We start from the raw sequence: 24,380 nt of genomic DNA, 5'->3' as shown, positions 1-24,380 counted from the left end.
CCCTCCTTAGGCTTATTCACTGTCCTTAATTATTTTAGCAATCATGGTGGAAATAATTAAAGGGAAATAGGGAAATAACCTAAGAAAAACTGGGGGAACAAATCTGATTACAGAAATCCATGTAGGGTAGAGAAACATAATACATTATGAACTCTAATTCAGACTGTTTATATTACTTATTTCACCAACTACACTTTAATTAGAGAAAATTGCATTTGGGAAAAGTAAAAATAAGAGCCGTGCATCGCACTGTCACTACATAGTCACTAAGATAACAAGAAATGTGATGATGAATAAAAAAAAAGTAAACGCCAACTAGCAAAAGAATGCACTAACTTTTAGTAAGGGCACTAAAATTGGTAGTTGTGAGTTTGGAGTTGATTTTGCATTAGTCTTTAAGTTTGCTATTTGTATGGTCCCAACTATGCTTGAGAACAACAGACTTCTTAATACCTAGACAATAGTAGAAATCAAAAGATAATGTGTTTCTTAATTCTCTGTTTCAGTGGATACGTATTTATTATCCGAAGCAAGGGGAGCGGTAGCTTTAAAATGATTATGAAAATAAAACAGGTATATACAATCCTCACTCTCTTGTTTCAAGAATTGATTTCTAAACAATACAGTCCATGCTCAACAGGGTTTATGTAAATAATCAAATCTCCATTTGTACAAGATGCAAACTATTCTTATTAAATGCAGAATACTTATTAGAGTCAAAGTTTGACCTATTCTGGGAAAAGCTGAGATTTTAAATAAAAATTCACTGAAGTAAAAGATTTCTAAAGATGTCTGGAAACACATACTCTCTTCCATGTTCCTCCTGCTGGCTTAAAAAGATCTCTTAAAACCAGAGCTCTGAAGATACCACCCAATGAAAATACTCACCACTAGGTTCAGGCTTTTCCTTTAGCAGCTATTACACATGATTCTCATAAGCAAGGAACACTATCCACTTGTATGCCTCGTTACCGAGAGTATCCCATGTTAAAAAGTCGTGTGCGTGTTTGTGCATAAATGTTAGCATATCTGGATAACGGTTACAAGGCTCCACTTTGGACAGAAGCAGTAACCCAAGCAGTGCCGTGCCTCTGCACAACTGCGATTTCATTGGAGTTGGTTGCATTTCACTTGCACAACAACTGCCATGCTTATGCTGAGGGCATCTTCTATCAAGCTGAGTAGAGCATCTGCATTCCCTTATATGTACCCATCAGCTGTTCTGATTTTGTACTTGGACTGTAAACTTGAGGCAGGCACCATTTTTGCTTGGTTTTGTTCGCAGAACTGCAGCTAGCACAATGGCAGCCCTTGTCCTTGCTTCGGCTCCCTCGGCACTGCAGCAATACAAACAACGTTTGATCATCAAATTACTTTTTCAAAGTTCTTATACAGTGATAAGTCATGTGGGAGCCAAAGCACAGCACTGTGTCCAGCTGGTTTGTTGCATCTTTTCAAAGCTTTGGAAACACCTCAGAAAAGATTCTGACCAGACATTTTCAGAGAATAATATTTTGCTAAACTTTTCTGTGATTTTTTTCTATGAAATCTTTATGAAAACAAGGCAAGGAGGGGGAATCAATTAATTTAGCCTAACCTCTTGTATTTTAGAGGATATTGGGTATCACTTAAATTCTGTATTACATGCCCAAGAATTTTAATTGTGCAAAATATTTGGTTCCTCAAAAATGTTCCACTGGTAGAAAAAACAAAGAGACTACGTACCATGAACACCCAAAAACTTTGCAATGGCAAAGAACTGACTAGATGAGATGCCCAGATAATCCTAGCCAGTAAACCACATCCCAGATGCGTAGGCAGACTATTACAAGTTATTCTGTGTGCACATAAGCACATTTTTCTATTATGCCTTTCATATCCACACCTAAAAAAGCAGCCAACAACAACAACAACATCATCTTACAGACATGCTTGTTTCGCCAAATTTAGTGTTTGCTGAAAGATGGAGAGAGATCACTTCTAATATATCGATCAGCTGCTCTTGTAAAAAGAAAAAAATAAACATGGTGTAGTTGCAAAACTTTTTCAACAGTTGTGGGCTCTACTAAACTGAAAATTTCTGGTTTCAATGACTACTAAAAATTCACCATACACATAGGAATCCACCACCCCCTTTTCGCTCAGATGTAGATCCTCTCCTTTTAAGTTACTTTTGGCATGGATATTCTACTTGAACATTGCTGCTCATCCAAAAATGGTCGAACAATATCTCTGTCACCAGCTACATACCTGGGATGTAACAGTGAAAGGAAAGGAAAGTTTTGTGATTTTCTCCCTCCGTATCTGAATAAGTGGTATGGGGTCAGCCTGTGGGCTGGATCAGGCCCATGGAGTCGATCCTCCTCTGCCTCCCCAGCATACCGGATCTGGGGCTATTCCAGGTGATCTGGGGCCAGAGCTGCATGGGTGCCCTGTGCTGCACAGTTCAGCCAGAGCAGCAGCTGAGGTGCACACAGGGCCACCCTGGTCAGATTGTGCCGCATGCAGCACCTGCCCTGGCATCTCCAAGACTGCACTGCACATGGAGCAAGTCTCGGACCCACGCGGCACATGGCACCTGCAAGTGCTGCGTGCAGTGTGAATATCAGACCAGCTGCAGATAAAGCAGGCGGCCACATGCAAAGCACATCCCAGAGCAGGCACCGTGTGTGGTGCATTCTGGCTGGGGCGGTTACCACGTGCAGCATTGCTGCCGCTCCAGCTACATGCAGCACGGGTCCCAGACTGGCTAGAGCAGCCCCAGATCGCATATACTGATGGGGGAAGGAAAGGAGGAGGGGAGTCCATGGGCTTGTTCTGGCCTGGAGGCCAGCCCTGTACCACGGCTACACACTGAGCCCTGTATGGGTCTGATCAGACAGAGGCAACACTGGGGACTAGATCCGGCCCATGGGCCACATGTTTGACACCCTGAGCCAAACCCACTGCAAGCTGCATCTCTCCAACAACATAACTCCTACTCTCACCAAGGCCCCTAACCTGGCAATGGACTCAGATGCCAGCTATGCACCCTCATCAGGACAGCACACATTGTCACTGGCCTAAACACAGATCAGAACATCTGTTCATTCACCTGCTCCTCTACCAACATCATATATGCTATCTTACAGCACCCGTCTGCAGTGGACAAACAGGGCAATTGCTACGTCGAAGGAGGAATGGACCCCAATCTGCCATCAATTCCAGAAAGACACAGAAGTTCATGACAAGCCAGTTTAAACTCCTGGGGCATTTCATTGCTGACCGCAAAGTACCTGTCCTTAAAAAACAAAATTTTAAAACAAACAACATGAATGCAAAATCCTGGAACGAGAACACCACAGACAGGTTGTCTTCAGTATGGTCGCCACAGAGACTCTGGATTCTTACCCCATCACCTGGTCTAGCTTTTATAACCCCTATGCCCGTCAATGGGTTGACTGCTTTGTTTGAGATCCTCACTAATCCCCAAATCACCTCCACTTCTCCGAGCAGAGCTCCCTCCTTTCTTCCCTCTTTCCCCACCCTTTGTATTTGAATGACTTTATTCCTTTCTGCTTAGCACCCCTGCTCGCTGCAAGTCCGTTCAAAGCATCTACTCAAGTAGGCTGTGGCCTGTAAACCTCATGCCTTTCTGAATGAATTAACCTCTAACATGCCACCCCTGCCCTGCCTTCTGCCCAACTTCGGACTACCATGGCTAACCACCTCCCTCTGACTTCATATTGTTAACGCACATGCATTTGAAAAAAGTCACACCGGTAAAGCCTCCAGTGGGACATTTTCAAGGAAAGTAGGTAAGAGAAGATAGAGAGCTGAAAACGGTGAAAATCAGTATTAATTAACAATTCTGACATTTTATATTTTTCCACTACCGCAGAAAGAAACATGTAAAAAAAAAAAAAAAAAAAAAAAATCAAACCTGGAGCAGTTCAATAGCTTTGATGGTAGATTTTTTTTTTTTTTTTTTTTTTTTGCAATACTATGGTTCTCATCAGTCAGAGGTTTTCTGTCTGGGGGTTTCATTGAGGCAATGCTCTATTTAATATTGGAAGGGGCAGAGATTACACCCTAGTGGCTAGACATAAAGCAGCATTGTAATCTGGCAGATAATTAACACCCACAGCAGCATGCAGCAAGGGCAACTGCTGTACACACTGCTGTTTTCTTTCAGGAAATGAGGTTGGTATTATTAGGGGAATAATTATGGCACCGAATGAAGGTGTAACAGAGTTTGAAATTCTTATTAGTTAGATGCCCCAGGGAAGCGTATCTATTTTGGAAGAATACCTACCTATTCTAGTTCCAGTACGGCAGAGTGAGCAGACTTGCCACTCTATACAAGATTACTTGTCAGTACTATGATTAAAAAGCAAAAGGTCCAGAATTTGTTGTTACTGATGCTCAGTGTGTTATTATTTATATTGTATGCTTCTCCTTTCCATTTTGCACATTATGCTTTTATAGTGATTGCCAAAAAAAAAAAAAAGTTCTCTTTGACAACTGAATAATGCCTTCACAATTCAATGAATGTCGCAATGGCACTTCTAAGTGCTCTCAGACATGGTATTATGACTGTCCTTCCCTCTCTTTCATGCATGTACAATTGCAGCAAACCTGGAAAGTTGTACCGTGGGCACTACAGTGCATACAATGAATTGAAGTCATATAAAAGTGCTACATAAACCAAAAGGAAAAAAGGAAGGAAAAGAACAGAAAATGAATGTTGCTACAGCTCCTTGCCATCTAAGCTTATTCTGTCAACTAAGAGTATTTGTTTTAGTTTAACCCTACACAATCACATACAAACAGATGCATGCAAAAGACAATCCCTTAAATAGTTAACACATTAAAATTACATTACCGCTGTAACCAAGCCATCTCCAGCCTCATTACACTAATGACAGCACAGGTAGAAGCAGCAAAATAAATTTAGAGGAAAGCAGTCTGGAAATGGTCTTGGAAAACACCAAGAGCTCCTGGAGAGCTGCAAGTGGAGCAGGCAATATCATTTTACAGATCAGTTTGGGGAAATGAACATAAAAAAAACAATCTAATGGGTTACCCACAGGAGAGTGGTGCTCTGAACTGGGAGAAACAAGGAAAGAGCAGCACGAAGACATGCTCAAGTAACCATTGCTGCTACAATTAAATCATAAAGCAAGTTGTATCCAGGGACATTAAAATGAATACTGGAAGTTCACAAGATAGCAGTCTCTGGCTCAAGGGTGGCATGGCAGTTGCATGCTCACAGGTTGTCATTTTTCTTGTATGTTCAATTTACACCTTGGTTTTACTAGGACACAGCTGCCTTTAAACCACCACAGCCCTGTGTCAGCTGCTTGGCATCCTTCCTCAAGTACTTCCAACCCAAGAATCCCAGTCTTTGTTCCCTTCTCCCACTTCTGAGAAAGGGAGACCCTGCATCCACACCAAGAGAAATACAGCCCCGCAGACTCTCAACTCTAGAAATCACTCTCTCTCAAGTATCAATTACTTTACAAATAAAAGTTACCTTTCAATTATAATAGCAATAAAAGCTTGGAAAACTTAAGTGCTATTTTCCTCTGACCTATCAAATACCTTAGTCTCCAACAGCCAAGATTAATGAAAATGTTATGTTTACACATACTTTTTACACTGATAATTTTAAAGCAATTTAATAGATGCCTGATTTTCCCAACATTTCTAGGAAGCTCCCCCACAGAGCATGCATTAATTCACACAACTTTACACTCAAATACCATTAAACACACACTTTTGAACTGAGATCACCATAGAGTATGCATTGCCCTCAAGTGAAATTGTTTATTTGGATACGCGCAGAGAGTATATCAGAGCCAATAAATAACTATTTTATGTTTGGTATTATATGTATTTAAACACGCTCCCAAGTGCCAAAACATTTTATTCACTATCCATGAATGACTCGCATCTGGCATTTGAGCTAGAAATGAACTATATCTAATGGCTCCACTGCCATAAATCTTCCAAAGCCTTCTGCATGGTTGAGCTATTCTCATAAAATTAGACTCTGAAGCATTTTTTCCTTTCTCATTAAAAGGATGCTTGCCGCATAGAGCGCGGGAGGATAGAGACTTTGTGTGAAGAACAACTGCTGTAGAGTGTGGAGCCCAGACATAAATATTTTCTCACAGGCACCAAGGGAAGGAAGGAGCAAGATAAAAGATCCTAAAAGATTCTTACATGGCTTACTAGCAACACCTCAGAGTATTAAAATTAGAGTTTTAAAATCTGCTGTCTAATGAACCAGGATATCTACATTTAACAACTCTCGCAACTAGTACAGGAAAAAAGTGGGGGGATTTAGTTAATTTTAATTTCACTAATCAATCATGTAATATTTGATTCCCAAAAATATTACAAATAAATGTTCATAAACTGATCTTCACTAGATTTTTAAAAAATAAAATATATTAATATTTAGTTCCTGGAATTTTACACTAAATTTATAGAAGGTGTGCGTGTGTGCGGCTTTAAGCCATACATGGCTTAAATATATATGGCTTTAAGCCATATATTATACGTATATATTTTAATTAAGCCACTGGGCAGTGCTCTTTTGCTACAAGGCATAGGCATGCATTGCCAACCATAGGCGTGTCTACACTTTCATCCATGTGCCATGATTACGGCACCTTAAGTTTAGTGCCTGTAATAACAGGTACTAAATGTGCTGTAAATTGGTGCTATTGCGCATTATTGCAAGCAAACCGTCTTTTTTTTACATTAATGCTCAGCAGACTAAATCTACTGCGTATCAGCACAGGTTTTAGCTGCCACGCTAATGCGCAGTAGAATTAGTCTACTGCGCTGAAAGCATCTCATGTAGACACGCTCCATGTCTGCAGCAAATGCTACCCACCCAGGATGATTTTGCTCTGGGCTACAGTTGGGAGATTATCAAGTACTGCTGCTCACTCTTACAGACCGGTTTTTGTGTTGCCAAATACAGACATAAGAAGCTCCCCTTGTGTATTTTTAGGCTACAGAACATGACAAAGAGAAGAGAAACCACAAAATATTGAACACATTCATCACCTGACCCAGTTTAAAAACAAAAAACAACAACTCGACATTTACTAACTGGAAGACCGAATCTACCAGACATGAAAGGATACAAAAGCAGGGTGGAAAAGTCCACCAGGAATACCAGCAGCAACATCAGTTCAATTCAATAAACAGTTACAAGCCCACAGAAGCAGTTAATGCAGCACTTGAGCTGCCAAAAGAATCCAAAAACAGCAATGTGCTGGCCATATCCAGGGCTAGAATACCACTCCCCATGAGGAATTATTACAGCCTGCAGAATTTGAGGACATAACTCACCAAGAAAAGCTTCCCCTTCATTGGTATGGAGACACCACATGCCTTTATGGAGTCCCGACTACAAACAAGACCAAGCACCTGTCTTCTTCTGTCTCCAAAGCTGTTCTTGAACCCAACCCAAGAATCCAGTTTTTAAAAGAGAGATTCAGACAACATACCATCAAGAGGTTGGCAAATGGATCTTTGGTTAAAAAAAAAAAGCGTTTATTAGGTTGATCTGCTACATTAACCTATATCCACCCTATACTTCATGAAATTCTGCTGAATACTGGATGGTCCTAACCACTTCATCAGTTGCATCATTTCAGATGGAGACACTACTGTCAGGCATTTGCAGCAATGGGTGAACTTCCTAGTACAGCCAAGTGTATTCCTCCTCCAAGCTTGTAACACTGCCTGCGGTACAGAATTTTTACAAAATTTTTCCTTCTTCTTGTCTGCTACTGAGATGCCCCAACATTAGCCACGACAGGAGCCTCATGTTCACGAGGCCTTTCAGCACCACCTAGACTAGACTTACTAGGCACCTATACATGAGCAGCAAGGCTGCTCCAATGCATAGTAATTACAGCGGGTTGGAGCAGGCTTGTTTAATTGGTAATAACCATTAGGGCTGTGAGAAATTTCACCAGCTGTTTCGATTCAACGCTGTTTCGACTCATTTCGAGCTCAAAACAGCGAAATCGAAACAAAGCAAAGGGCTTTGAAACGGCATCAAAACAAAACGAGGCTAGTCGAAACATTTAGAAAGTTTCAAAGCAGCCAGCAGCCAGGTGGTGGGAGACAGGGGAGAACCAGGGCTGAGCTCCCAGCGGCTCTACAGCCCCACGTGGCTTAGCCAGGAGTGCAGCCCTGGCTCTCGCTGCCTCCCACAGCCAGGCTCAGCTGGGCTGAGTTCCTTTACCCAGCTTGCACTGGGGAGGGGAACTAAGAGATTGGGCTCAGTTCCCTTCCCCAGCTTCCCGGTCCCAGACAGCAGCACCTGGCTTCCCTCCCTCATCTGGCAGGCAGATCGGGGGCCCGCAGCCCCAGGAGGACTGGCATGGGCCCCGCAGCCCTTCCGGGGCTGCGGGCCCCCATCTGCCTGCCAGATGAGAGAGGCTATTTCGAGCTTTCCCATTATAGTGTATGGGCGAAATGCAGAAACAGCGTTGAAACAGAGCCACTGTTTCGACGAAACAAAACAGAACAGCGGTTTCAAATCAAAATGAAATTCGAAAAGAAATGCTGTTCCGTCGAAACCTCAAACTCAAGTCAAAATGGAACGGTGCCATTTTGCACAGCCCGAAACCATGCTCCACCAGACTCCAGTATCTCGTGTATCAGCATCCCTGTGCTGAAAAATGGTGATGGGGACAATTTAACTAAAGCTCATTCGACCAGCTTCAGTTAAAGTGCCCCTACTGCCATTTTTAAGTGCGTGGATGCCAATACACGAGGCGCTCTGGGCACTTTAATTAGAGCAGCTCTCATGTATAAACACCCACTCAGAACAAGACTGACATTGTTTAAAATAAAGCTACATTAAGCCCCCTGTGCAAAAGTGGGAATTGCTTAGAAAGTTGGCTTAGTGAAGACAAAACTCAAGACGCTGCAAGTGCTGCCCACAGAAGACACAAAAAAATGGAAAACAAACGAGAATCACTGCTAAGGCATGAGGAAATCACCAGATTTCACGTATTTCTTTTCCGAACGCAAATGCCCAGGTCCTTTTTGCTGCCCTCGCTGTGGGGTCAGTTGTGAATGGTGCTAAGTGACTTCAACTACTAAGAAGCCAAGGTGGAACTAGAGAGGAGCACTCATCTCTCTCAAGATTAAAACCTTTATTTGTTGGTAGGGTAAAAAAAGTAATTCCTAATTTTACCCCGTGTATTCCTATTTATATAGCTGACATCCAAACTAAATATAGTCCTTTGAAGGCATCTTGCTTTATTACTATGGATATTACAATGAGGAAGGTTTTGCCCAAATGTATTAGGTGCATATGAGGACACAATAAATCCAGAACTCTAGGTACCTACATAAAAACAGTATTTTAAGAGGGCAAAAAATGAGAATTAACCACTATAATGGTTAACCACTATAAGCACTATAATGGGGTAAAGTGCCAAAGAGAGTCTATGATTTGAGGAGCAGACAATGATTTTGAAGAGAAGTATTTTTTGTCAAGACTAAAAATATAACCAACAACCAAACTTTTATCTGTTCCATTTAGCAGTCTAATTTATTTTTAATCACTGTCCAACATAAATGCTGATTTAAGTACAGTGCTTACTAGCTACTAATGGAAAAATATTGAGCTCTGCAGCAAGCTGTTAGGGAAACAGAAACCCTTAATCTAAAAGTTCTTCACTAGGTACTAGAATTGCTTTTTATATTAAAAAAAAAAATCTGTATTTAAATTCAGAACTGAAGTGTCCAAGTAAAATATTAAAAACAACACTTGGTATTTTTTCCTCTTATAAACAGAACAAAAATAGTTCTCTTATCATTTGCACTGCAAATTACAAAAAAAAAAGAACTCGGAATTGTTAATTAAAACTGTCAAGTTAATCAAAATTATAGCCACTTTCCAATATTAAAGCTGAAATCCATTACTGCTTTATACCAGTTTGGGATAAGAATAAAAAGGCACTATGGTTCATTTCAGTGTGCCAAGATTGGTTTGAATCACTATATTGTGGCTATGTTTATACTGAAACTTTGTTTTTCTTCGCCTGAAAATCTGGACTTCCACACTCCGTCGGCAAAATGACTGAAGAACATTCCAACCTTCCCTCCAGCAGTTCCAGTCCAAACATCACCAGGATTTAATTCCAGCAAGAATGCGAACATCTCATTAAATGACTAATTACTGATATTGTGCCTCAATCAGTAATTCTGGTGCACTTTAAAAGTAAGGATGTTCAGAGGGACTTCTGCGAAAGGTTGTGTTGCAATGTTGCACCTACTCGATTAATTTAAGTAGACAGAGCTCTAAACGTAAAATTAGATCACTTATTCATTTTCAATAAGAAGGAAACTCTTCCCTGGGAAGGAAGAAATGCCTTCAATTTCTGAAGATTTCGTTTTAAGGGGGAAAAAACGAAATCTTTAGGTCACCTGATCACAAAGAAAGTCTTACAAATGCAAACAGTATAATAATACTGTTTTCATGAGTCTGCAGAGAGTCAGCTCCAGTTCCTACCCTATCACTCATTTTCCCAAGCTGCAGGAGAGCAAAAACTGCTGCCATTAAAAACCTCTGGCATCAGATTTTTCACCCTGCTTCTCCTTGGCAAAAAAAATCCCCAGGGGGCAGAGACAAGCACCAAAGCCATTCACTAAAGCAGGGCTGTCCAACTGGCAGCCTGGGGCCACATGCAAGTCCCAAGGGGTTAAGTTGTGACCCCTGGGCCCCCTCAGCCATTTCTAACCCTGGTTCTCTTTGGGCAATCTCCCTTTCTCACCTGTCATGTCTTGACACATTTATCTATCTATTAGGGAAAAGGGGGCTGCCCCAGGGCTTCCCAAGTCAGATCTCACTCTCCTGTGAGACCACAGATCATAGACAACCAAACTGTCTCTGCCTTTAGGGCTAATTATGTGGGCCTCCTCCTCCCCAATACATATGCCAGTCTCACCTCCATCCTTGGTAAAGTCTTTGAAAGTCAGTCTCACCTCCATCCTTGGTAAAGTCTTTGAAAAAATTATAAAGGCTCACATTTGTGAGAGCCTGGCAGGACAAATTATGCTGAGGGGAAACCAGCACGGGTTTGTGGCGGGCAGATCGTGCCTGACCAATCTAGTCTCTTTCTATGACCAGGTTACGAAACGCCTGGACACAGGAGGAGGGGTGGATGTCGTATACTTAGACTTCAGGAAGGCCTTCGATACGGTATCCCACCCCATACTGGTGAACAAGTTAAGAGGTTGTGACATGGATGACTACACAGTCCGGTGGGTGGCAAATTGGCTACAGGGTCGCACCCAGACAGTCGTGGTGGATGGGTCGGTCTTGACCTGGAAGGGTGTGGGCAGCGGGTTCCCACAGGGCTCGGTCCTTGGACCGATACTCTTTAATGTCTTCATCAGTGACTTGGACGAGGGAGTGAAATGTACTCTGTCCAAGTTTGCAGATGACACAAAGCTATGGGGAGAAGTGGACACGCCGGAGGGCAGGGAACAGCTGCAGGCAGACCTGGATAGGTTGGACAAGTGGGCAGAAAACAACAGGATGCAGTTCAACAAGGAGAAATGCAAAGTGCTGCACCTAGGGAGGAAAAATGTCCAGCACACCTACAGCCTAGGGAATGACCTGCTGGGTGGCACGGAGGTGGAAAGGGATCTGGGAGTCCTAGTGGACTCCAAGATGAACATGAGCCGGCAGTGTGACGAAGCCATCAGAAAAGCTAATGGCACTTTATCGTGCATCAGCAGATGCATGACGAATAGGTCCAGGGAGGTGATACTTCCCCTCTATAGGGCGCTGGTCAGACCGCAGTTGGAGTACTGCGTGCAATTCTGGGCGCCACACTTCAAGAAGGATGCGGATAACCTGGAGAGGGTCCAGAGAAGGGCAACTCGTATGGTCAAGGGCCTGCAGACCAAGCCCCCGGGGGTTACAAGAAACAATGGCCACAAGCTAGCAGAGAGCAGATTTAGATTGGACATTAGGAAGAACTTCTTCACAGTTCGAGTGGCCAAGGTCTGGAACGGGCTCCCAAGGGAGGTGGTGCTCTCCCCTACCCTGGGGGTCTTCAAGAGGAGGTTAGACGAGTATCTAGCTGGGGTCATCTAGACCCAGCACTCTTTCCTGCTTATGCAGGGGGTCGGACTCGATGATCTATTGAGGTCCCTTCCGACCCTAACATCTATGAATCTATGCCCATGCCTTGCAGATGATACTTATTCCAGCTGACATGCACCCCTCCTGGGTTGCTGTGTCCCAGCCCCAGTCCTTGCCCCTCTTTAGCTACAGGCTCCTTGGGTCCCTCAGTCTCTGGCTGTGACCCCTGATCTTTGGCCCGTCTCCTAGGCCAGTCTGAGACTCATGGGCTCCCCTGGCCCTGCCAATCTCCAGCTGTGGCCCTCCTTGCCCTTCGGCCCATCTGAGTCCTGGCTGTGCTCCTGGACCAGTGAGACCTCTGGGCTCCCTGGCCCTGCTGACACTTGACCCCTCCTGAGCTATAAGTTGCTGACTCTGCCTCTCGCCCCCTACAGACTACGGGTCTCTTACCCTCCTTGCTCTCCCAACCAGCCGCTTGCTTACCCCAGCTTAGGTGCTTGCCAGGAACCTGGCTGCAGCCCCGTTGTTTAGGAGTTCTTCATATCTCAGCTCCATATCAAGCCTCCACCCCAGCTCAGGCTCTGGGCTTATATCCTGTAAACCCACCCCGCTTTGGGTCAAGTAACTCCCGATTGCTATCTGCAATCTGCCTTCTTTTAAAGTAGTGGGAGCACCAAGCCTTCTGCTACAATCCCTCAGTCACTCGGAAGCCAGACAGCCCTGCATTAGATGATGGCCCTGGAAAAAAGAAAAGCAAAGATGCATCCAGAAATCCAGGGAGCAGAACACAGCGGCAGAGACCTCTCTGCCTGCAGTGACTGGGAAGTTCTTGGGGGTGATGAAGGGGATGATGCTACAGTTCCTTCTCCTTTCCAGGAGGCAAAGAAGAATTTATTGGATATCTGCTAGTCAAGGACTAACACAAATAACGCTGAAGCCACAGAATGGATTCAGGAATCCTCTTCCTAGCAGCTGAGTACTGGGAAGAGGAAGACACTATACTTCTCCCCAGCACACTGCCTTGGAATAGCGGTTATATAACACTTGCCTCTCTTTAGCAGGCTTAGCTCCCTCTATTTTTTCAGTATCTATATGTAGGAATAATTTTGTTTTTAATACCCAATCCTACATTTCCTCAGTTCCTGTTCTGCAACATGCCCGTCACACTATGCTTGGATTTTCCAAATGACATACATCAGATGACCTGAGATGCAACTACTGTATCCCTCTATATTTAAAATCTATAAAGCCGGTTCATATTTTTTCTCTACTTTAGTAGTTTAACTCAGCCCCAGTTGCTAAAAACTACCACACACATACCCAGTAACCTGTGAGATTACAGAAGCGTAGCCTAGTTCCATTGGAGAGTATGAAGTCTAATAGTGTGAGGTTATCTGTGACCGTATTAAGTAGAGAACAATTCAGTCTATAACATGCTCTATTAACAGCAACCAGAGATCTACGGCTAACAGTGTGCAAATTTAGCATTTTGAGACCCATCACATTCAGCCGTAGTCAGGCCTGTCCCTACAGAAGTCAGACACCAGGAAAGATCTCCAAGATACTCCTAACTTTGGGTTGAGGCCACAATCTAGAAAACCCCAGTCAAATTCTTTCCCTACCCAGAGCTCCCCATTCCACCTGCTGGTCTGTCCTGCCATATGACCATGTCCCCCGTCTTCTCAGCCTGAGCCAAAATGCACTCCTCCCCATTCTTCCAAGGGATCCAGTCCTCTCTCTTCCCCAAGTCTGAGTGCCTTCCAGCCTTTACAACCAAAATGTTCTTCTGCTGCACGTCTCAGCCCAACAGTAGTGAATGAGAACGCATCCAAAGGACTTGACAGGCCAGCAGCAACAGCAACTGCTGCGGTGCTGGCCAGCAGAGGTGGTGGTGAAGCAGCCACACCACAGCCTAGCACTGTGCAGGCTCTGGGAGGGTGGCCACAGCAAACAGTGCCCGGCGGCAGCAAGGCTGCTTTCCTCCGCGCCGAGCAGCAGCTTCTGAGGAACAATCTAGGGCTCAGCATGGGGGAAAAGTGGCTGCTCCCCTTCCCCGTGGCTGGCACCCCGTGGTGCAACTGCTCGGAGCCCACACAGGACTACCTATGCCCGCTCTCCGTTGCCACCGCTGCCTCATGGAGCAGCGCTGATGCGGCACAGAGGCAGGACAGCCCCATGCAGGCTGTGAACGGCTGCAGCAAGAAGGGCCGGCCATGAGGGAAAGAGGCTGCTTTTCCCCCGTGCTGAGCACCAGCTTGTTCCCCGCGGGCGAGCAGGCGGTCGGGGCTACACACTGCTCTCCGCCTGTACCACAGGGCTGGGGCACAGGCACTGGGCACGAGTGGGCACATGGGAACCAGCAGCAGCATAGAGCCAGCACCAGTGTCCTGGGGCCAGCGCTGGCAGGGCCCAGAGCAGGGCAGCAGGAGCACAGGGTCCTGGCCGGCAGGGGCTCTATGGAGCCAGGTCAGCTCCCCCATCTCCCTGCTGGTGCAGCCCAGCCTGGCTCCAGAGACCCCTGCTAGCCCACACTCCACCTCTCGTCCCACTCTGGGCCCCGCCAGCGCTGGCCCCACACTCCAGCTTGCTTCCACTCCCCTCACCCTCCCTGTCACTTCCCAGCCTGCCCGCCCACCTGCCAGCTCCCAGCTGCATGGCTGGACCATGGGGCTCAGCAGGAGCTGGCCTGGCCCCGAGGACTGAGGAGATCCCTGCGGTCCTCCCCTGTCTCCCCAGATACTCATTCCACACCTTTGGAAAACATTACTACCACAGTCACTCCATTAAAATATACAAGGTTTAAAAATCTAAAGAAAATACTTTAAAATCATCTAATTTGATAATACACTGAACCCTTAATTATTCACTTGACCAGCAGTCAGAAAATGGACTGCTCTGGTCTATGGTCTGAACAGGCTGAACGAGGACAGCAAACCCATCACAGAGCTTCTAGACAGACAGGAGCTTTGAGGAGCTGCCAGAATAGTCACTGAGCTAAAGAGGCCAAGTTTACATCATCTTGGGGCAAATCCTATCCCTCCCCCATGGTGGCAGGCAGTCTTCTTATAATGAAGCCAGAACAAGGTTACCATACTGGACAGAAAAAGGACTTGATGCCCCTACGCAGAGTATACACATCCCATGTCTGACACAGCGCCCAAGAGTTGTGGGCTCATCCTGCATTCCTTCAGTGGGGATTCACCGCTCCATGAATTCACCAAACTTTCGCTACAGCAGGGAGTGGAAGTATCAGTGGCTTGTCAAGACTAGGATAAAAGGTGCATTATTAAAGCATACCAGCTAGCACAACTTAAAATATATTTTATATCCTAGCCCTGACAAGCCCTATTCATAATTTAAATACCTTTTTTTTTTTCCTTTAACTAGTTCTTTGCCCGCCTGCCAAAACACTGCAGGCACGGTTCTGTATTCCAATTCCTACAGATAAGGTCAGCAATAGCTCAAGGAAGAAAGTACAGCTCCCCATCCCATTTCAGGTATTCAAGCCGCTACTAAAGAAACAGACCCCCCACCCCTTTCCCGTGAAGTCAGGTGGCCATGGACGGATGTCTTTTCAGGTCATAAAAGTTGCTGCATAACTATATAATGCTTGATTGTTTTTAAAACAAAAACCTCATTTAAAAATTTCCATAAAATATGGAGCCTTTGGTGCCAACCCAACTTCATCGGTAGTGTATGTAAAGCTATGAATGAACTGTTAGTGTTCTTCCAGGTGGCCTCACTTCCGATTGCAGAATATACACCTGCATCACCAGGTTTCTGGAGTCTTTTAGAAAGCAATGCCCACTGGAGCTGCAGGACCTCTCACATACAGGACCTGATATTCAGACCAACTTTATTTTGTGGCCCTATAGTCCCAAAAAAACCCCAGTTACATCTAACTGCCAAGAAAGAACTGTAACAATCATAAACAAAGCCATTTTAGATTTTAGGCAAAAGTTCTCCTTGCTCTCTATCCATTTATATTTAAGATTTTAACACATCGTTGATGTAACGGAGCTGTCACAACCTATCACATCATTTCACGTTTAAAGAATGCTTAACCTGTAAATCCACAGAGTAATTCTGCACATGCAAAATGCTTGCAACAAGGCTGATGAAGAGACTATGTACGCTCAGTGACCACTTTACTTAAATTAATATCCCAAACCAGTTTCTATATTTGAAAAATTAAGATTTCCAAATTAGTTCAAGAAAGAAATTTGAAATCTGAGTTTGTACTTGTAACTAAGCATTGTTTAATGACATGACAGCATTTATGTGCTATGTTCCAGTAAAACACACCACCAAGGGCCTGAATTTGAACTCTGTGAACTAAGGGGATACCAGAGAAATGCTGGGCAGAACTGGGCTCCAGCCAAGCTAGCAGGTGCAGATGTTATAAAATTAAGTTCTTATCCAAGGAAAAAAAAATCTTTGCATACCAGTCTGCTACTCATTAACCAGTATTTACTGTGTAAACAATGCATAGTCACTACTTGTAGTCCAAGATAATAGATGCTGTGATCTTTCCATAAAGAAGCTTCTTTCAATAGCCAGGAAAGAAAGAGGGGATCTGATAAGATTATGAACGCATGAATTTCTGTTTCGACAGGTTTCATACGCAAGGGATACATAGAGATAACACCTGTATGATATCCTCCTGAAGTTGAACTGCCACTTGATTAGTTTTTAATGAATAAATAATACGTAATTATCTCCAATCACGCAGGATTTTCATTTAATGAGCGGAATATATCGTGCCAAAGAGATGGACAGCAATAGTTGTATTGATGAATATGACTGTTTCACAGCATGACCAGTCTAGAAGTTGACTGCCTCCAACCACGGTTACTGATTCATTTCCGCATATAATGCAAAGTGTGTATTAGTCCTCACAGACATTTTGATCACAAAACGCTAAAAGAGAATCAGGTTATTTAAAGACAAACAAAACTGTGGTTTGTTACATGCAGACCTTTTCCACTGATCCTAACATGCAAAGGAATGCAAGAAAAATATTTTAATATCAATGTAAATATCTTACATTTTATATTAAATGAACGCCATCCAAAATTACTTGTAGCTAACTATAAGACTTCACCAGTTTACACAGTATTTTATAAAGATTTGCTTTATACTCTTAGTGGCATCACAAAAAGCAAACTAAACTGTCAGTTTATTCTAGAAGAGAAATACTGCTGAAGAGATCAATATTTTCCGGATTTCTTCATGACACATTTTTATAACTTTCCCCATTGAAGAGAAGAAAAATGGTTTGCATTGTGTTAGTTCCAGTTATAATTTCCAGCTGTGTGAAAGCTTGAACAGCTCCAAAGCAGGAAATCCAAGAGGAAATTCCATCATCAGTTCCCGGAGTTTTGTAACCCAAATGTTCTTCCAAAAGGAGATCTTACAGGAATCTGGTAGCATTTTCTGTAACCTTACCTCATATCTTCAAGTAGATCACATTCTGCCTGATGCTTGGCCTGCAGCTTTGTCATCTGCTCAACCTGAATGTTTTTTAGCTCCTGTGTAACTTTCACCTACAAAAAACACAGACCGTATTTTTTCTCTAGATTCTAACTGCAATCTCAAAATAAAACAATATTTTATGTCCTTAACTACAATTTGCGTATTCGAACAAGCAACAGGATCATAAACATTGTCAGCATGTGTAAAGCTAGTTTGTTAGGTCATTTAATCCTATGTAAAGACTTAATTACAGACCAATTCCAACATACATTCCTTGGCAAAGTCCACATTTCATATACTAGGCCCCCTCAGAGCTCTGCCTTGCTGTTAACAACAAATACGCGTGGTTTTTAATTCCAGGCTTCTAAATATAAGCCTGTCTAAAGCAAAATCAGTTCAGCAACACATGACTTAAGACAAAGAAGAGGGCCAGGGGAAGAAACAATCAATCAAAACCTTAACATTTAAACTTACACAATTATGAAATAGGCATTGATTAAAATGGCTCCATGAACAAGCTGCCTTTAAATACATTCATCTGGTTGACAGGACATCAGATCAAGAGCCTTTCTTCTCCTTAAGTTTGACTTCTAAACATTTTTAAGACAAGCATTATAGTCCTTTGAACCTCCCAATGTTAAGGCCAAGCTTTCAGTCATCAGGGAACTTGAGTGATATTTGGCAGGGGGTGGGAGGTGGGAGGAACTGTTGTGATAAACATCAGCACCAAAAATAAAGGTTGATCTGAGCACAGAAAACTGGATTTTTAAGACAAGGCATCTTGGAATGTATGGCTGCCTTCAGTAATTAAGGGGAAGCCATGTGGCAGCCTAAAAAAAACAGAATCAATGCATCTAAAGATGTGACATATGCATAAAAATGAAAATGTGTAACAGTCCCGCTGTGGGGGAAGGGGAAGAGAGCAAGACAAGGAGGAGGTGAAGGGAAGGATCTGACACACACCTCCGCTCTCCTCTCAAGCAAAGCAGAACGGCATTTCAGACTTGGTCTGCTAGCAACAGCACCCCCACGCAATTCGAACACCAACCATAAACCCCAGAATCACTACAGAAAGAGACACGTCTCTCACCTTCACACAGACACACACAGACACACAACCTGTGCTCTGACCAAGCAGGAGGAAGATCTAATTATATTTTTAATCAGGGAAATACTGAAACTTCTTTTGCCTTAAATTAAAAGCCCATTCAAAATAAATAAATAAAACCTTTGCAAAAGCTAAACGGTGCAATGGAAAGAAAATCTGCACAGAAATAAAATTGAGGCAGGCAAAGAAGAACGCACACGCAATATAAATAAGCTGCCCAGTGCAAACTAAAACCCAATGAAGCGTTAGCGAGACCCTGCGAGAGGAGCAGCGTCCATCCTCCGAACAACAGAGGCAGAAGAGCAAGACAGGGAGCCGTCCCACTGCAGCCGCCCGACTACCGGGGAGCGACAGGAGACAGCCGTGCGCCTGCAGCCTTTTGTTTACACACCACCGGCCCCCCAGCAGCCCTCACCTGCAGGTAGCTCCTTCCCCACCTGCCGGCCCCCCACGGCTCTGTGCCCCCGCAGACCCCAAACTGCCCCTGCCCCCGCCACGCCACTGTATCAGCACCTCAGCCAACTCCACACAACCCCTGCCTCAAGGTTACAGCCCCCACGTGAGGCAACCCCCCAAATACACTCACCAAAGCAGCTGGCCCTCCCTCCCTCACCCACTGCACACCCCAAGGGACCACCGCCCCCAATGGCCCTGCCTTCGCCCTGCGACCCCCGGCGCACGCCGTGCAGCCGCCCACCAGAACCCCCGGGGCCCTCCCCGCACACCTCAGCCTGCCCGCGCGCCGCCCCCACATCTGCACCGCGCCCCCAGGCCTCCCACCGCCTGCCCTGCGCAGCAGCCCCAGCTCCCCACCAGGCCCCACACACCCCATCTCACGGCCACCAACCCTGTGCCCTGGCCCTGGCCCTGCCCCGTCGCGGCTGCCCCCACCCCACCCCGGTCACCCCATTGCAACCTACCTTCACCCACCCCAGCCCCCCAGGGCAACCTAACCTACCCCATGAAGTGCAACTGTTACCTCCAGGGCAACCTAACATACCCCATGAAATGCAACTGTTACCCCCAGGGCAATCTAACCTACCCCACAAAGTGCAACCTACCCTACCCCCCCCAGGGCAACCTAACATCACCTACCTCCATCCCCCAGTGCAACTTACCCTACCCCACTTAGTGCAACCTACCCTACCCCCCCAGGGCAACGTAACATCACCTACCTCCATCCCCCAGTGCAACTTACCCTACCCCACTTAGTGCAACCTACCCTACCCCCCACGGCAACCAAACTTACCCCACGAAGTGCAACCTTCCCTACCCCCCCCCCAGGGCAACCTAACATCACCTACCTCCATCTCCCAGTACAACCTACCGTACCCCACGAAGTGCAACCTATCCTACCCCCCCAGGGCAACCTAACCTACCCCATGAACTGCAACCTACCCTACCCCCCCCGGGCAACCTAACATCACCTACCTCCATCCCCCAGTACAACCTACCGTACCCCACGAAGTGCAACCTATCCTACCCCCCCCAGGGCAACCGAACTTCACCCACCTCCATCCCCCAGTGCAACCTACCCTACCCCACCATAGTGCAACCTACCCTACCCCCCCAGGGCAACCTAACGTCGCCTACCTCCATCCCCCAGTGCAACCTACCCTACCCCACATAGTGCAACCTACCCTACCCCCCCAGGGCAACCTAACATCACCTACCTCCATCCCCCAGGGCAACCTAACCTACCCCACGAAGTGCAACCTACCCTACCCCCCCAGGGCAACCGAACTTCACCCACCTCCATCCCCCAGTGCAACCTACCCTACCCCACGAAGTGCAACCTACCCTACCCCCCCAGGGCAACCTAACGTCGCCTACCTCCATCCCCCAGTGCAACCTACCCTACCCCCCCAGGGCAACCTAACATCACCTACCTCCATCCCCCAGGGCAACCTAACCTACCCCACGAAGTGCAACCTACCCTACCCCCCCAGGGCAACCGAACTTCACCCACCTCCATCCCCCAGTGCAACCTACCCTACCCCACGAAGTGCAACCTATCCTACCCCCCCAGGGCAACCTAACCTACCCCATGAAATGCAACCTACCCTACCCCCCCCCCAGGGCAACCGAACTTCACCCACCTCCATCCCCCAATACAACCTACCCCACTTATGGCAACCTGACCTACCCCACGAAGCACAACTGTTGCCCCCAGTGCAAGCTAACCTCACCCCCCCCCCCAAGTGCAAGCTAACCTACCCCCCAAGTACAGCCATTACGCTCCCAGGGCAACCCAACCTCACCCACCTCCACCCCCAGTACAGCGTAGCCACCCCCCAGGGCAGCCTAACCTCCCCCCGAAGTGCAAGCGCACCCGAACATCACGCACCCCAGCCCCACAGTGCAACCTAACCTACCCCCAGTGCAACCGTTACCCCCCTCAAGTGCAACCTAACCTCACCTTACCCACCCCCATCCCCCCGGTGCAACCGAACCTCACCCCGCCGCGCGCCGCGCACCCCAACCGCGGGCCGGCCCGGCGCTCACCTTCCTCGGCGGGGGCTGCATGTTGCCGGTCGCGCTCCGCACGCGCCGCTCCCGGCGGCCGGAGCAGGATGCGGCCCCGCGGCAGGAGGCGGGGCCGGCGCGGCAGGGGGAGGGGGGCGGGGCGGGGGAGGCGGAGGCAGGGTCGCAGCGCCCCCGCGCGGCCTCCGGGGCACCCGCAACCGCCCCCCCTCTCTGCGCATGCGCAGCGGAACGTCGCGCACCCACCACCGAGCCTGATCCGCCTGATTGGCTAGAGAGACCCCGCCCTCCACCATAGAGTTCAGGGGAGGGACGGGCAGCGTGGCCACGCCCCTTCCCTCCCCTGCGGGCAGGGCTACCTCCTCCCCTTGCTGCGCCCGAGGGGAGGGATTGCGCATGCGCGAGCCCCTTGTTTGCAGCGTTCGCAAGAAGCCAGCTGTTCCCACGACTTAGTTGGTTTAATGAAAGATATTGTATTTCCCCCAAGAAATGCAAAAATCCAGACCTCTTGGTTCAGAGATGAAATCTTTCATTAAACTAGATGAGAAATTGCAAAAAAATGTTTTTTTATTTATTTATTTTTATTTTTTTGCAATTTCTCAGTTGCTCTAATGAAAGGTCTCACCTCTGAACCAAGAGTTTTACATGTTTGCATTTCTTTTTGTCTCCGACCAGCACGGCTGCCAACTACGTTTACCCAAAGCATCTTGTCTGCCTCTGTCCTTAGAGCAACAGGCTACAAGCAGCTCCCCCAAAAGTTGGTTGTAGCCCAGGGGAGCCCAGGCAGCTGCTAGGGAGGAAAACGACCCCCTGAGTCCCTACCAGTTTGATCAGGGTCACCCCCCGTATGACCAAACCTACACCCAAGCCCCCCCCAGTCCCTACCAGTCCAATCAGGGTCACCCCCCGTATGACTGAACCTACACCCAAGCCCCCCCCAGTCCCTACCAGTCCAATCAGGGTCACCCCCAGTATGACTGAACCTACAACCAAGCCCCACCAGTCCCTACCAATCCAATTGGGGGTCACTTCCAGTACAACCGAAACTGCCACCAAGCCCGCCCAGTCCCTACCAGTCTGATCAGGGTCACCCCCAGTACAACCAAACCTACAACCAAGCCCCCCCCTAGTCCTTACCACTCTGATCCCTTCCTGGCAGACCCGGACGCAGGCATGGGCAAACCAAGTGTCCGCCCAGGGCCTGGACAGAAAGGGGGCCCGAAAATGAAAAAAAAAATTACAAGTTTTAATATTGCACATCTACAGGACTACTAGCAATGTTATCAATTGAGAATGAGCTTTTTAAAGACATTAGTACCACAGATGCGATAAAGACTTTTGCAACAAAAAAGTCATTCTCTCTGGCAAAGGGGGTCCTGATACAAAAAGTTTGCCTGGGGCCACTGGGAATCATGGTACAGCACTGCTTCTTGGCCCCAATGCAGCATCGGTCTGACCCCAAATGTAGGGGCAGGACCCTCCAGCCAGGAACCTCCGGGTTTGGTTGCAGCAGGATGTTCCCCATCCCCAGCCTGGGCTGCGGCAGCACCCAGTGCCTCCGAAGAAGGCCTGAAACCCCCTGACACGTGTAGCAGAAACAGAACATCAAATCCTCATAGTAGCACACAGGCATCACCCCCTGACCAGAGGCTGTACAACCTCTCCATGAACACCCCCAGTGATGGAGCATCCACAGCTTCTCCAGATGTCTTTTCCACTGCCTCTCTGCTCTCACAGTGAAGTTTTTTCTGGAGATCCAACCTGAACCTACTTTGCTGCAGCTTCAAGTCCCTGGTCCGCATCCTCCTCTCTGCAGCAAGAGAGAAAAGGTGTTTTCCCTCTTCTCGATGGCAGCCCTTCAGGTATTTTAAGACTGCTGTCATGTCCCTGCTTGAGTGCCTTTTCTGCAAGCTGAACATGCCTGGCTCCTTCAGCCTTGCCCTGTATGACTTGCCTGGGTTGTTCTTGTGAATCACATGCAGGTATTTGTACCCTTGAAGCTACACGTTTCAAGCACCCTTAAAAGCTTCTGGCAGCCCCCTTTGCTCCCACCCTGCCTGCCCCCCGGTGTTGCCGCTTCCTGGTGGAGACTCACTGGTGCAAAGGAAGAGGCAGGGGCTGTGCACAGAGGTGGTGGAGGGGCTTGGATGCCCTGCTCTAGGGAGCCTCCTGGAAGACACCTGTAGCAGTGACCAGACCGATGATTCTCCACTCTTTTCGATAGACCGAGACCTTGTAGTGGTGGAGAGGCTTACATGTCCCAGTGCTTGTCAGAGCTATGTTGCCTGGAGTCCCACACTCCTGGCAGGGTCACCCCTGGTGAACAAGCCCAAGAGGAGGTTCCAGGCAAACCACAGCCCAACCCCAACTGCTCAACAGCGGATGGGGCAAGAGAAGCTGTCAGGATCCCAATGGCTGTAAAGACAAAAGAAGGCTGCAGCGAGGTGGAGGTCTCCTGTCGTCTTGGGTTCTCCCTTGCCACGGAGCCCAGACCTCCACTTGTCAAGATCGTCCTCAGGAAGCCCATGACAGAGCAGCATAGGTGTGACATGCTAGATTCCTGTTTGAAGTCTCTGGGTTTATCTTGTGAATCATGTCCACACACTTGACAGTGCTGACCTTGTACAGCACCTTTGAAAGGATCTCAAGGCACCCCCGGATGCCATGGTATTGGCACACCCTGTTTGAGAATCACAGGACTAGCCTGCTTGCCTCGGGGCTGCCTTTCAGCACCTGCTCTGTACCCATTCTGTGCCCCTCACCCAACTATTAGTCTTTCCCCCATATTAAATTAACTCACAACTTGTTGTAAAGCACAGGGGGGAGAACAAACAGAGCTTGAAGCTGCCAGATGTGGGTAGTCAGGGAGGTGCAGAGGCTCCCACCTGTACTTATCGGGTCCCTGTGGGTGCCCTGGGGTTTTCCCCAGAGCAGTGACTCTCAGTCCTACATAGAGCAAAAAAGGGTCTGTCTCTTGGAGGGAATAAGGAGCAATCTGCCTGTCCAGGTCCCGATTCTTGATGATATCTGCTACACTCCTCTCAGCCACTTGGATGTTATGGGGAGGAGTGTCTGCAACTTCAGTCGCTTTGTCACTCCATGCATTAGCCTCCACTGTTGCTCCTGCCTTTCCCAACCAAAAGGGATTGTCGCGATCTGCGTCAATTCTGCTACTACAATTCTGAACAGCAGCAG

General features: G+C 46.9%; 1 protein-coding gene across 4 annotated transcripts in view; it reads right to left on the bottom strand.

Moving 5' to 3' along the window:
- The window catches only part of FCHSD2 (FCH and double SH3 domains 2), a 247,893-nt gene extending 226,583 nt beyond the window's left edge, over positions 1-21,310 (bottom strand). For 2 of the 4 annotated variants that reach the window (XM_019489811.2, XM_019489837.2), the window contains exons 1-2: positions 21,207-21,310; positions 17,567-17,664 (exon numbers count right to left, since the gene is read on the bottom strand). In XM_019489811.2, the coding sequence (XP_019345356.1) occupies positions 17,567-17,664; positions 21,207-21,227 (119 nt within the window). In that variant the 5' untranslated portion in view covers positions 21,228-21,310. Of the gene's footprint in view, positions 1-17,566; positions 17,665-18,067; positions 19,057-21,206 lie in introns of those variants that run through there. The other 2 variants (XM_019489744.2, XM_019489784.2) reach the window with 2 other exon arrangements.
- Between the last annotated feature and the right edge of the window lie 3,070 nt (positions 21,311-24,380).

Source organism: Alligator mississippiensis, chromosome 1, assembly GCF_030867095.1.
Source record: "Alligator mississippiensis isolate rAllMis1 chromosome 1, rAllMis1, whole genome shotgun sequence".
In the NCBI taxonomy this organism is placed as follows: domain Eukaryota; kingdom Metazoa; phylum Chordata; order Crocodylia; family Alligatoridae; genus Alligator; species Alligator mississippiensis.
This window is presented reverse-complemented; position numbering and strand designations above follow the sequence as displayed.